This window comes from Platalea leucorodia (genome assembly GCF_965183815.1).
Source record: "Platalea leucorodia genome assembly, chromosome: 13".
NCBI lineage: Eukaryota > Metazoa > Chordata > Aves > Pelecaniformes > Threskiornithidae > Platalea > Platalea leucorodia.
In genome coordinates this window covers 15,691,373-15,705,612 of record NC_138835.1, presented here as the reverse complement: position 1 = coordinate 15,705,612, position 14,240 = coordinate 15,691,373, and the positions used below count along the sequence as shown (strand labels likewise).

The following is a 14,240-nucleotide window of genomic DNA, read 5'->3' as shown; positions in this document are numbered from 1 at the left end:
GCACTGGGCTTCCAGAAAGGGAAGCCCGGTCTGAATAAAATCCGCCAAGTCTGTTTATTTGGATGCTTTTGCACGGCTGTGAGATCAGAGAGTAATTTATTTGAATTTGAAAGCAGTGTAAGGCATTGCAGCTGTGTTTATCTTGCACATCCTGCGTTCCTCCTGCTGTCAGAGCTCCCAGGGAAAGTCAGCAACCTGTGCTAGGGTGTAGGCTGCACCTCGGAGAAGACATAATTATGCCCAGAGTTACGCACTGGTGTCATTCACGGAGATGATGTCAGAAAAATGCCATCATCCCAGACGCTGACCCGAATTGCGGTCACAGTGAAGCCAAGTGGAACTGGGATTTGGCTACCAACTCCCAGCACTTGCAGCGGTCTGTCCTGGCAGCAAAGCGAAGGTAGAGTAACCCTTTTGGGATGTCAATTGTGGCTGCACCAATATTTTAGGAGCAGCGGCTGTCCCCACATCTGTGCTACACCTCAAAACGGCAGGAGCTGTGTGCTCCTACTTCTGATTTTGTGCTGCTTCTGCTTGCAAGCCTGCTGCAAAATTCACCCAGCAGACAGCCCGCTGGGCCAGGAGGGGTGCAGGGACCACTAGCCGCGGGTGAAGGTGGGGACCGTGGCGTGAAGGTGGGACGGTGCAGGCTTGGAGCAGAGCACAGATCAGCAGCTAAGCTGCACACAGAGCTGCTGCCCATGCTTTGCCTCCACCAGCCTCACCTGCTGGTAGATGCACAGCCGTTTCCTTCTTCACACCAGCTCCTGGAGGTTTCTTTTTCAGCTCCTCCATGTTGGTGTTCCCCTCCAACTTCTTGGCTCGATGGGCTTTCGCCTTGTCCTCTGCTTTGACGAGACCTGGAGAGAGAGAGGATTTTTATTCAGTACTTGCTTTAATACCCTCAGACCAACTTGCATTTAGCACGTACAAAATCTCTACCTCCAACCCAGGGACACTGAGCTGGCTGGGGGTCTGCCAAGGCTGTATGTGTAGGATCAGGTCCGTAATTATGACAAGCAATATCATAACAGCTTGTGGTGTTTTATAAACAGAATCATTTCCCCCAACCCAGACAGTTTATGAACTATGAAAACACCACGGCAAAGCCGGGTAGGATGCTTCTAGCAAGGCAGACTGTGGGGAAGACAGGCTGGGGAGGAGGGAAAAGGGCAAGAAACTGAAAGGGGGAATTGGAACAGCAAATTCAGGATACAAAAGCGATGTTCCTGCTGATGTTCCTGCACTGGAGGAGCTGCTAGTCCAACTGCTTACGCCAAGGAACTGGGGTCCCTCTTAGAAAACTGGGCAAACTTTGGGATCCCAGACACGAGATCCCGTGGGACCTCTCGTCCCTGGATCTGTATGCAACTGCCACGATGAACACAGGTCTCTCCCGGTCCCGCCGGGTGCTGGGGAGGGTCAGGAAGGACCAGAAGGAGAGGAAACCTGGTGCAGCCACCCTGGGTTGCTGGTGACTGTCACCAAGCCTGCCTGCAAAGCGGAGGGGAACTTGAAGGCAGGGCTCTCGTGCAGGCAGAGTGCCAGGCTCTCAGCCAGCCTCTCCTGAATGCACCCACCCTCCCACCTCGTCCGTGCCTCATCCCCGCGCGACCGCACGGGCAAAGCGCGTGCTTCCCGTTCAGCCTGCTAAAGGCATCGCTGCCAACCACCGAAGCATCCTCCCTGCACCGGGCAGGGCCAAGCGGGCAGGCGGAGGGGCAGGACATGCCGAGAGCACGCCAGCAGCGGCAACGCTGCCCGATCCCCCTCTGTCACGCAGAATCCGTCAACAGTTCCTGGGCTGACGTAAGAAATGGAAAACGTGACTTGTAGACGATGCTTTGGAAAGGCTGGCGAAGAGGGGAGGGGGGCTCTCCCCTGGGTCCACCCCCCTCAAATCCATGTGCGGTTCAGCCCTGTGCCTGCGCTTCCGCAGAAGGTGCTGGAGGCAAGACGGCGAGCGCCAGGGTCGGATCCACACCTGCCCCACGAGGCTCCACGTCCCCCTGAACTTGTGGGTTGTGACTCTTGCAAACCCCGGGTCTGGATGGAGACAGCACCCCACGACCGGCTGGTGGCACATTTGTCTTTGGGGAGCGAATTGCCACGTTGAACCCGCGGGATGCAGGCAAACGCCTGCCCGATCTTCACTCTCCTTTTGAGGCAGCGGGTCACCGGGTGACAGCTTATTCTTGAGGAACCCACCGCAGACATTTCGGTCTATGGCAGTGCCTCTGTGGGGAAGTTAAGGGAAACAACCCCAGACTTCCTAGGAGCCAGGGGAAAGGAAATCGCAGAGACCACATCCAGCCTGCTCTTCGCTAAGTGTTTAATTCCTTCAAAGCCATTAGTGCCTCTCCCCTGAGTGCCTCTCATACTGGAAGGTGCTGCCTCCTGCAGTGCCTGGAAATCTGCTTTTTATTTCCCTAATTGAACGTATTTCATAGCCAGTCCGAATCCAGCTGCTCTCATGCCAGGGATGCTCCAGGTTTCCTCCCTGCTTTCCAGCCCAGTTGGGTCTATTTACGGAGCATGACCACAGTCCCACTCGCTCTGGCTTTGTCAGGCTGAAGCAGTCACCTCCTGAGCCTCCTCTCAGAAAACATCCCGGTAACACGTCTCTTCCCCCTCGAACTCGTTTTCTTGAATGTGGGCGATCAGCATTGGAGACAACGTCTGAGGGATGGATCCTTTCAACGCTACTGGAAATACTGTGTGACCCCAGGACGGTGGGATGACGGTGAGATGACGTTTCTCATGTCTTGCTTGTGTCAGCGGCTCGTTCCTCTTGCGTAACGGCTGGACATACCCAGATCATTTCTCCTCTCCCCTCATTTCCCAGCGACAGGCTCCCGAGCAGAGCAGGCAGGGTTGTTATCAGTGCCAGCTCTGCTGCTGCCCCTCATTCCCTTTCCAACACTCTTATGGTCAAAGGCACCAGCTCCTCCAGCGTGATATCCCCAGGCTCCAGGTGGCTGTCACCTATCTCCACCACCGGGAGGGCTCTGGGGGAAGGGGCTTCCCTGAAATGCCCCAGGGAGAAGCTACAACCCTACAGCTGACCGGAGCCGCCCCTGTATTACCTTTCAGTCCAAATGTCCCCGAGATGGACGGCTGCTCCCCCGTAAATTTCTTAGGAGTTTTCTGTTTCCTTCCTGACTCAAAAGAGAGAAACAGAGAGAGAGATTTGGTCAAATAACTGTACTGCTAGGGGGGCTTCAGCAGTCCCAGGGCACGGGGTGGGCACACACTCCCTGTCAGGAGTGGAATCACCTCGAGGAAGCCTTTACCGCTGTGAAATACAGGGGCATTGAGTGAAGCACCCATCCCCCAAACAGTAACAGGGTGCTGCTCCCCACCCCACAAAACCTGGGGAAACAACGGTACCCAGGGCTAATTCGAGTGGAAGCGGTGGCTCTGTCTAGTGTCAAAAGCCGCGTGGTTTCCACAGCCTCGGCAGCTAAGGTGGCTGGTGGTGGTTCACTTCGGTGCTGCAAGCAGTGTAAACCCATGCCACGATGGGGACAGCCATGGCCCTGCCTGCCAGCCCCGCAGCGGTAACGGACGGAGCGAGCCTCCTGACCCCAGCCCAATACTTAAGGAAAACATATTTGCCAGATCCACCCTGGTTTAAACTGCGACACTCAGTGAGGACAGATGGGCTGATACTGCAGCTCGCTATGCTGCGGGGAACTCAGTCCATTTCCAAACCTATAGGTCCTACAGGAATACCTCTACCACAGCTGCAACCTGGTTTTAATTCTCAGTGGAACTCACTGTTGCAAGAAACCAGGTGGGGGCAAATTAATCAGGATGTTGAAAAAAGGCTTGGATACATTCAGAGAGACGCTCACAGCAGCGCTGGCTGGAACAGAGCCCCGTCCCTTCCCATGGGACACCCCTCTCTGGGCTCCTGAACCAGCGTAGCCCCAGGCTCTAATCTTACTGTGCTTCATCCTCTCGGGGTCTTCCTCCTGCAGCGAGGCCTGGCTGCCCCCCTGCTGCACGGCATCCTTGCCGCTCGAGGACTTCGCCGTGGGGGTGGCGGCTGCCATTGCCTCGGCTGCTGCGATCTGAAACTCCTTGCTCTCCCGGCTCTCCGCCAGGCACTCGCCATTCTCGGCGTGGTCCTGGGCCACGGCTTTTTCCGTCTTTGCCTGTTTGGGATGGATGGTGGGGCAAGCTGAACTCTCAGCAGCTCTAGGGCAAAGCACAGAGGGCTTGTTTAAAGAGGGGTTGTTAGACAAATGTCCTGACACCTCTCCCCCCATTGCCAGCCCAGATCGTGGGAATGGAGGCAGGCACGTTCCCCTTCTCCCAGCCGTCCCTACGCCACCACCACGCAGCCCCGCCACAGCCTGGTACCTTTTCTTGCCACTGCTCTTCCCAATGGCCTTCGGCACTTTGTTTTCTGCTTTGCTGGTTGGCACTGGCCGGTCCAAGTGATTCCAGAGACGATGCTTTTCTAGCTGGGTTTTGGAGGTGAAGGCAGCTTCGCAGTACGAGCACGAATAGGTCAGCTTCTCTGAGATCGCACCCTGTGCACAGCAGGGAGAGACAGGCGGGCACGGATGTTAGACCACAAAAGGGACAGGCTTTTTCTGACACAGGCAGAAACACAAATCGTGTATAATACCCTTCTGCCCCTCCAAATGGTTACCAATGGTCCATGATGCCCCCAGGCCAGACCTCACACTGAGCTGGAGGGACCCCAGTCCCTCTCGTACACAACTCACAAACTGTCCCTGGCCCATCTGTGCCCTCCCCGTTTTAATCTCACGTTTTTCCTGGGGTTTAAGACGTGGGAGAGGCTTTACCCTGCCGATGGTAGTGTAAGAGCTGGCCACTGGAAAGGACTCGCAGCCCTCCGGTTGCCTTACCCCTTGGCAGCGCTGATAGTGGTACTTCAAGCCATAAATGCTGGGGAACTCCAGCCAGCAGCCTGAATTGGGACATTTCACTCTGGAGTGGGCTTTGAATTCATCCTTCCACTGGTTCATCAGGGGGAGCTGGGAACGGGAGAGACAAGACATAGCTGAGCAAAGATCACTGTGTGCCCGGGTGCAGGCCGGTGCATGCCAAGGGGGCCAGGGTGGGGCCCACGGGACCTCCGATCGTTCCTGTCCCTTCCCACCATGCAGCCGCAAAGCGGACCCCAGGGCTGTGTTTCAGCGCAGCGGTCCTCCCTCCTGCGAGAGGTGCTGGGATGGAGCTGCATGCTGCAGGCTCTACAGGCTAACGGTTCCTCCTGAGAATCCACCTCGCTGCGCCTCCCAGAGCGCACGCACGCTCCCGGCCAGGCTGGGCAATAAATCAGGCCAGAAGTCGCCTGGGTGATTTAACCACCTCACATTTCATCTAGTCAATAAATCACCCCATGCCCGTGCTCTCATGACAAACTGCTCTGTGTGTTGTCCACGCTACTGTGCTGGAATTAAACTGCACAATTCTGCAGGGAATAAATCACCCCCTTGCCGGTGCAGCTGGATCATTAGCCAAACCTGATGTGGCTGCGAGAGTATCCAGCTCATCTGGGAATGGTCCCGGGAAGGGGAGGCTGGAGGGCGGGTACTGTTCCCCACCAGGGTTTTGGAGGATGCTGGGTGCTGGCATGGAGGGGATTCAGGGGCCAAGATCTTGCCGAGTCCAAGACAAGGCTGCTCTGAAGATTAAACCACCGGGAAGGCAGGTTTAACCCTGGAGCGCGGCTGGCTGGAGCACACAGTGCAGCAAGACGCGGAGGGCAGGTCAGAGGGAGCAAGGCAGGGAGGGCATCGGGGATCAGAGCGTGCGGGGTCTTACAGGGATGTCTTTCAGTGCCTGGTTCTCGGCCTTGGGTCGTCCTTTCTTCCTGCCTTCGGTTTTGTCACTGGTTGCATTTCCTGCAATCAGATGCAGCGCACGTCACCCGCCGTCCGGCCAGCCGTGCCGGCAGAGCCGCCGTCCCGGCAATCCTGCTGCCCGGCCCCAGCCTCCCGCCGCCCGGCCGCCTCCCTCGCTCCGCACGGGGTCTGCCTCGGCTCTGGGCTGCCGTGTCCCTGCCCTGGCAAGGACGGAGATTCCCCTTTGGAAGGCAATGCCAGCTCCTCTGCAATTCAGCGCACAGCCTCTACACCTGCAGATACCTGCACGGGAGATGGCTGCTTCTCCCGGTGTTTGCTGACCCCTCTCCTTTCATTTACACAGAGCAGTTTCAGCACGGCTGATGCTTGCTTTGGAAAACCGTCCTTCCACCTGGGTTGAAAGAAATCCTTCAACAACTACACTACTTAGCCGAAGAAATCTGTGTCTAGGTCAGCACGCTGGGCCCTGGGCAGGCTGTCGAGCACAGAAATCCCCCGTCCCCTTTGCAGGGCCAGTGTGGCTGGGCAGCCCCAGGGCTCAGGACACTGGCCCAGGGGATGCGACGAGCACATGGGGAGCAGCAGGGATGGGGATGGCTGGGGGGACGAGGACAGGGCAAGGTGGTGCTTGGAGGACTCGGGTGGGAAGGAGAAGCCGTGGGGACACCTTCGCGAGGGGTCACGGCTCTGCCTGTGCTCAGAGCAGACTCTTGTGGCATCCCGAGCACGAGCTGAGTGCCGGCGGGGCAGAAACGTGCCCAGTTCAACCAGACACTGCAAGCAGGGGAGACTATGGAGTCTCCGACATCGCGTGATGGGGCACACCAAATACAAGCACGTTGAACTGCCAAGCCCCAGACCAGACACTTCGGCTCACAACGGCAGCAAACTCCCCGATTTCGCCTACTTCACACCCAAAATGGAGCAAGCAAAGCGGTACAAACACCACGACAACTTTCACCGGGGTTTGTATGCAGGGGCTGAGGGCAGTTCACCAAATCCGTCCACTTTCACATCCAGCCTCCTATCACTCCAAGCAGGAACGGAGCAGCCTGGTCACCCCGCGGGTCTGGGGAGCCTCGGCAAGACCCCGCTCCCTTCGCCCAGCGCTGTCCCCCCAAGGCTCTGCGCTCCCAGCAGGGCTTACACTGCATTTTGAGGGGTAGCACATAATTTTAAGTGATGCTGGGAGTCAGTGTAACCCAAAGACGAACCGGACAGATGCGAGCGGCCAACGGGAAATGCTGTGTAACAGAAAACCGAGACTGAGATCTGGGAGAGGCTTAATGAACGGGACTGGGAATAAAAGCCGTTTGCTACGAGAACAGAAACAAGCCAAAAAGCATCCTTGAGAAGGAAACCCCAGAACAGCTAGGAGAGGATAACTGAGATTAAAAAAAACTAAACTCAACCTGTAAAACACCCTTCTCTGGTAAAAATCAGGTAAGAAGAAAAGGCTGGAAGCCGAGCCAGCAAACCCTCCAGCTCCTGAGAAACCAGAGCTCAGCTCCAAGCCTGGCACTGGCTGTACTCAGAAGCCAATCCAGGGTTTTTTTGGAACAAGGGAGAGAGATCGAACAGAAAGCTAACCAGTTACCTACAAAGGCACTGCCAAAACCACACACTCTCTCCCTTTTCGTACCTTCTGCCCCAGCAGCCAGGGGTAAAATGGCAAACAAGACAGTTGGCTCATTTATTTCCAGTCCCGTGAAGTCACGCCGGCTGGTTTGCTCCACTTTGATACCCGTAAAAGCATCCCTTGGTGACGTAGCATCCTTTGGGAATCCCTCTGGCTCAGAAGGCCTCGTCCGCAGGAGGTGGTGACCTTTATGGGCTATAAGAAAACGTCCCTAAAAAGCCACTTACCTGCCCCCCCTGCAAGGCAGCCTCCAAGCTGTCCCAAAACACCCCGTTCAGTCTGGACTCCAACCTGCCTGGCTCCTGCCCCAAAGCGGCTCGTGGCCCTAAGGAGAGGGGAGGATTTTGCAAGCGTGGCCCCAAACCCTGTTAGTTCTGGAGCAACTGTGCAGGGTCCATTCAAAGCTCCTGTAGTGCCCAGGAAGGACGCCTGGGCACCGCAGCTGCCCTCTGCGTTCTGTATTTTCCCCACTGCTCTTAGACCACGTGCTCAGGCTTTTCCTCCACGCTTGCGTAAGCGAGGGCCTCACCCTGCACGTGAAACGGAGCTACGCTTCTTGAGCGTCATGGGACTCCACGAGCTGGGAGTTTATGAAAAGCCACCAAATTACACAGGATTTGCAACAGAAGCTCACAACACTGCCGTTACCTGCTTATCGCTCTCCCTGTTTTCTGTTTTCTCTCATAAACTCTTCAAAATAGTCCAAATTCAAAATACCCCACAGCAGCACATCCCCATCCCTCCAGGCAGCTCTCCCCGGGAGCCCAGCATGTCCGGGGCCGCGGCTCGCGCGAAAGCTCAGTGACAGCTCGCCTCTCCTTTTCCCAACTTGCACAGGTTTCCAAACTTTCGGGGATGTTTCGTGCCGAACAAGTGCACAAGAGCACGCAGCCCAGCCACCCCTCAATGCCCTCGTTGACCAGCTGCTGGCTGGGGACAGCGATGACAGGGACGGGAGGAGCAGAAATCACGTCTCGTCTTCCAGCATCCCACTCCGGGCTACCACCCCCCGGCTGTGCTAAACCCTGGACTTCATAGGCGCTCGTAGGAGACACGAACCTGACGGTGCTCAGTGTTATGGCCGGGCACCGTCCCTGCAGCAGGCTGTGTGCCGAGTCAGCCGGGTGGAACCAGCACGCTCTTTAGAAACAGGGACGGCTTGCCGATGGACTCAAGGCTCCTCTGGACCAAGACCTGGCTCGGAAAGGACGATCCCTGCACAAACCAAGCTGCTGCATCTGAGGGGGCCAGCAAAGCGACTGCAGGAGAGGCCCCGTCTCCCCAGTCCGCATCAAGCCTAATTCGCCTCAACAAAGTGAACCCTGGCAGATGTTTCCACCTCCAGGACTTTCCCAGGGAGAGCAACACGATATCTTTCTCCATCACAAAGTGTCCCTCACTCCAGCTCATCGCTTTCAGTCCATCTAAACCAGAAGGAAGGGCTGGAAAAAAGGGCTTTTCTGCTTTTAAAGGTGCTGATAAGATATGGCGCAGGGAAAAACGCTCTCCCGAAGACAGGTATGTTCATAGTGCAGACAGCTGGAGTTCATTCCCTTTAGCAATAAGCTACACCCCTCTGTTAGCAATTACAGCTTCAACTGCCTCCAGGGAAGAGCAGCATTTGGGAAACCTTCAGGGCACATGCGTTTCCCTGCAAGGCCGCTGATTCTGGGTGCCTGGTCTGAGGTGCATCGCTGGGGTCTGACCCTCGCCCTGGGTGCAGGCACCTCACGGCGTCCAGGGCTGCCATTAGCAAGGTAAAGGCAGCGAGAGGCTCTCCGTGCCCGCAGAGGGGATCTGCCCAGCATAAGCAGACAGGAGAAAAATCTCCTTGGGCCTGGAGGTTCCTGGATAGAGAAATCAGCTATCCATCAGAGTGACAGCCCTTAGCAAGTGGGTCCCCGGGGGCTCGTACGCTCGCCAGCCTTCATCCCGGGGGCCACGACACAGGAGACAGCAGATGGTCTGAACTCATTTAAGCCTTTCCACCCTTTGATGTAACACTTAGCTACCAACACGATAAATAGGCGGCGAGACACCCATCTCGTTAAGCCAGGTGCAGGCCCCTCAGAAGGGAGAGGCCGTCTCCATCCCTCCCCTCCTGTTCCCAGGGACCGGCGCTCCGCAGCTCCGAGGGCCTGGGGCTCTTTTGGCCCAGCACGGCCCTCGCCGGTGGGTCGAAGCGAGGAGCAGAGGCACGCTGAGACCCACGGCACTCGCACCCCCTCGTTTTGGCAGCCGCCCCCCAACTCCTTGGCTCGTCCCCTCCACCCCGTCCGCTTCCACAAAAAGAAAAACCCAGTTCCTTACCGAGCTTGGGCAGCTCTGCCGGCGGGTTTATCCTCGTCTCCGTCCTGCTTTCTTTGCTGGCAGCGGGTTTGTTAGAGCCTGCAGTTTTCCTTCCACCTTTACAGGGATAGGAATCCGCCATCTCTGAAAGAAGCAGGGGCGGCGTTAAAATTCACTCCTCGGAGCCGGGAGCAACACATGCCGAAAGCAAGGAGAGCTGCTGGGGAGGGAGGGAAATGAGAAAACTATCATGCAGCTGAAAGGTTCCCACAAAGAGAAGAAACGGGACGTGTGTCCGAGTATTTGTTCCACAGTCGAGCAAAACCATAGACATGGCTGAAAAGCTGCTTTCATTATAGGCTGGTTTCGCCTCCACGTATAACGGCAAAGACTTTATTAAAAATTATGGGCTGACTTTGCCCAGAGAAGTAGCGAATAAATGGCTTTTCCTCTTCGTTTATTTCTCTGCTTTCATTTAAGACACCAAAAGAAAAAAAAAAACAGTGAGGTTTAACGAACAGATGTAGTGATAAATTTCCAATTTTCCTTATTAATGGGAAACTGTTATAAACTGAGAATTGTTAATGTTATCTGAATTTTCCGTATTAATAATTCAATTTGGCTTCTCTATAAATAATGAACATCAGGAATTATTGCAGAAGGCCCAATCTCGCTCCGCACAGAGGCGGGCAGCAGGACACCCCTCCACCTCGGCGGTGCCAGGACGAAGCCCGCGGCGCGGCTGGCTCCCCCCCGCGTGGTTTCCAGTACCTTCCTCCCCTCCCGACAGCACAAGCAAAGACACCTCTGAGGACAGGGGCTGTGTCGGGGGACGCCGCGTATGGCCCCGGGGTAAAAAGAGTCCTCCAAGCCTCCAAAACGAGAGCATCGATCCCTTGGGAGGCGATTCCCCAGACCACCACGGCCTTGAGATCTTGGTCGGGACGCGATGCTGATGCTCAGCCCGGCACCGGCAGCGTGACTAAGGGAAGTGCCAACCCGTGCCTTCTTCACCTTTGCTGAACGCTTCGCTCCCACACACACGGGTTTTTTAAAACACAGATTTGACTCGTCACCCCCAGTTCCTCCCACGAGATCACGTTTGCATCGTTTAGCTCAATGGAGTTGATGCCCTGAGCATCCAGACTCATCCCGCCTGTCCTCGTGCACAGAGGGACGGCGGAGGTTGGGGGAGCACCTCCCGTGTGCCCGGATTGCCGGCCACGCCATCAGCACGAGGGCCCAACAGTCCCTTCCGAGGTGCCCCCGAGGACTTTCCGCATGGGAATGGGCACTGCGCATCGCGTCCAGCCCAGATGCTCCGAGAAGACCTGGCAAAAGCTTCCGGCACGCGTTCAGCTGGCGACACATATGTGGTTGTTTGCATGGACACAAAGGTTAATCGGATCAAGTGAGAAATTCCAGCCTTGGCAACAGGTTCTTTGGCATTTGGTGCTGAACACAGGGATCATTTATTCAGCTAATTTGGGCTCTTTCGGCGGGAGACCTGGGTAGGAGCCGCAGCCTGACTGCCAGCGGCTCTCGGCGACGGCTGGTCTCCGGAGCCCGCACAGAGCGGGGTCCTTGCGGCCCCTTCCCAAATCGCGGCTCCACTCTCACCCGCGTGGGCACCGCTACTGTCCCAGCCCCTCCGGGGACGAACACGCCAGGCCCCTTCCTTCCCGCGCTGCCTCCCGGCACCTCTGAGCGATCCTCAGTCAAGTTGTTTGAAGCAAAAAGAAAAAAAAAAAAGACTCACGAAAGACCAGCGAACTGGAAGCTGAAGACAAGATCTCCGCGCTTTACAACGGGGTGAAAACCAAGGGGAAACCCACACCGCTGACACGTTTATCCACCTTGGGCTAGTGCTGAAATGCAACCGTGCCGTGGCTTCGTCCCCTGGGCTGGGCACACGTTGCGGCGGGAGAGGGAAGGGAGGGCCAGCACCGGGGCGAAGGCTGAGCAGGACCCCCCGTGCCGAACGGTGGCCACCGGCACGCTCGCACCCCGGCGCAGGCAGGCAGGGCTGCCATCGGACGGGTGACAGAGCACAAAACCTCCGTGCCCACCTCGCTGGGCAGCTCGAGGACGACTCGCAAAGGGTGACACGCAGGGCAGACCCCGGCGATGGCCAAGGTGCCCACCTCCTGCGCCCTGAAGGCCCCGCGGCAGCACACACCAAACCGCGGGAGCCGGGGCGGTGCTGAGCGTCCATCCCCCGTGCTCCCGTCCCAAAACCACCGCCACCTTCGAGGTGCCTGCCTCAGCCCTGCTCCCGCAGCCGGACGCTTCTCATTCCCCTTAACACATCTGTCCCCACAAAGGGATCCTTTCTGGCCAGCTTAGGAGGTTTTGAATGTCTTTTGTTTTTCTACACCAAATACTTCTTTGAATTTTTTTCTCTTCTTATTTTTTGGCTAAATGAAAAATAAAAATCCCATAAACCACTTAGCGAGAGCCAAACTCCGCTCCCTGGCCACTGATACAACCCCAGGGATCCCAGAGGAATTGCCCCGGAGCCAGAGAGCAGAAATCAGCCCATTGTATTTTTTTTTGTAATGTCCAAACTTCTCACTCATTTTTTAGTAACACATGCTGAAACCGGGCAACAGCCCGCGCCCTTCCATGCTTTCATTATGGTTTTGGTGAAAACCCTTTTGCAACGGGACGAGAAGATATTGGCCTGCGAGCGGGGCCAGGATGCGGCATGGGAAGGTCGGGGCTGGCAGCGTCTTTGCCGATGAAGCCTCCAGCTCGTTTTAGGTAACTTTTTAGAAGTTTGAGGCAGCATCTTTGAAGCATCCCACTCCAGCTCCAGAATAAAAAGCCCATGTCAACACAGGGGCCAGCGCGGGATGAGCAGAGGCCGAGTTGGCAGGGCCGGGAATGGGGGCAAGGAGCAAGCCCGTGGAAGGTGGGAGCGAATGCTGGGAACCCGCCACGCGCTCCCGAGCCACCGGCAGCCCTGCCCAGCCGGCACGGCCACGCGCTCCTCTGCCGGGTTGGACGAGGGATGGCAACGTCCCAGCCACTCGCCGCCCCGACAGGGTCCTTCCCGCCATGACAGACCCCTCCTGCGGAGCTGTCGGGCTCTGCAGGCCGGGCACAGCCCTGAAATTGGGCACAGACTGGAAAAAGGGAAATAATTCCAACTACCGATGCCCGTTTGTGACCTTGGATCGGGCCCGCAGGAGCACGCAGCCAGCCAAGGATGGCTGCGACCCTCTTGGCACCCAGACATCCTTACGGCTACAAGGGGAAAGCCACCCGTGGGTCCTGACCACAAATTCTCCTGCCGGACTCCCGCCCCGGTCCCATTGCTACGGATGCACCGTGTCATGCGCCAACCGTCCCGGTCATCTGTCGATCCGCTCCACTTATCGTTAATAATTTACCAAGGGCTCCAGATGTAGGCAACGCCAAAAAGGCAAGCGAGCTGCCCGCCCCTGCCCGTGGCGCCCTGGCACAAGCGGTGTGCCGGGCAGGATGCAGGCAGGGACGCGACGAGGCCACCGCGGATGATGGACGCCAACGGGCACCGCCGTCTCCGTCGCTGCCGGAGGAGCCATGCTCCCTCCCATGAACTCGAGGCAGAACCGCAGCTGTGGCCAGAAAACTTCCCGGGAATAAAGATGAAGGAGCGGCGGGAGAGGCTTCCTCGGGAGGGAGCGGAATCGCCCTCGCCGGAGCTTCCCCAAGAGGGAACCACATGGCGGGTGAAGCCCTGCGAGCCGGCGAGCGGGCGGCTCGGGGCAGAGCCCCTCGCCATCGCCCAAGCCAGGCCAAGCCCAGCCCGGCGAGGCTCTCCTGGAGGGAGCCGCAGGGCTCTCTCGGGGCGCGGGGGAGGCTTTCTGATGGTGTAAACTTTCTGTTCGAAGCAGGTTCGCGAGTCCCTCCCCGATGGCCCGTCCCCAAGCACAAAAGCGAAGGGGAAAAGCAGACGGAGAGCGCCCGGCAGACAATGAGACCTGACGGGGAGCGGGGTGTCCCCCTGCCCGGGCATCCCCGGGGCCGGCGGACGCGGGGACCTTCGCCCTGCCTGCGCCCGCCGTCACCTCCCCCGTCCCCTCCTCTGCCCCGCCGCGCTGTCACCCCGCTCCCGGCCCCGGCCCCGCAGGCAGGGCCGCCCCGGGCCTGCACCTCCCGGAGCCGGGGCCGCCTCGCCGCCTGTCAGCCGCCCCGCGGCCTGTCGCCTCCCCGGGCCCGGCCGCCCCATCCCCGGGAGAGGGCCCGGCCCGGCCGCGCCGCCGGCGAGGGGGAAGAGCGAACGGCAAAATGGCGACGCGGCGGCGGGCGGAGCGGAGCGGAGCGGTGCGGGGTGCGGGGCGCGGGAGGGGTCCCCGCCGCCGCGGCGGGGCCGGGGGTGCCGGCGGGGCCGGGCCGGGCCGGGCCGCAGCTCGGTGCTTACCTCGGCGGCGGTGGCGGGCCGCGGTGCGGGGAGCGCAGGGCCGGGCGCCCCCCCCGGC

The 14,240-nt window shown here is 58.2% G+C and overlaps 1 protein-coding gene across 5 annotated transcripts in view; it reads right to left on the bottom strand.

Moving 5' to 3' along the window:
* The window catches only part of ZNF512B (zinc finger protein 512B), a 36,454-nt gene extending 22,214 nt beyond the window's left edge, over positions 1-14,240 (bottom strand). For 3 of the 5 annotated variants that reach the window (XM_082325668.1, XM_082325670.1, XM_082325669.1), the window contains exons 1-8: positions 14,183-14,240; positions 9,796-9,918; positions 5,806-5,885; positions 4,884-5,012; positions 4,369-4,541; positions 3,950-4,203; positions 3,087-3,158; positions 726-860 (exon numbers count right to left, since the gene is read on the bottom strand). In XM_082325668.1, coding sequence (XP_082181794.1) covers positions 726-860; positions 3,087-3,158; positions 3,950-4,203; positions 4,369-4,541; positions 4,884-5,012; positions 5,806-5,885; positions 9,796-9,916 — 964 coding nt within the window. In that variant the 5' untranslated portion in view covers positions 9,917-9,918; positions 14,183-14,240. Of the gene's footprint in view, positions 1-725; positions 861-3,086; positions 3,159-3,949; positions 4,224-4,368; positions 4,542-4,883; positions 5,013-5,805; positions 5,890-9,795; positions 9,919-14,182 lie in introns of those variants that run through there. The other 2 variants (XM_082325671.1, XM_082325672.1) reach the window with 2 other exon arrangements.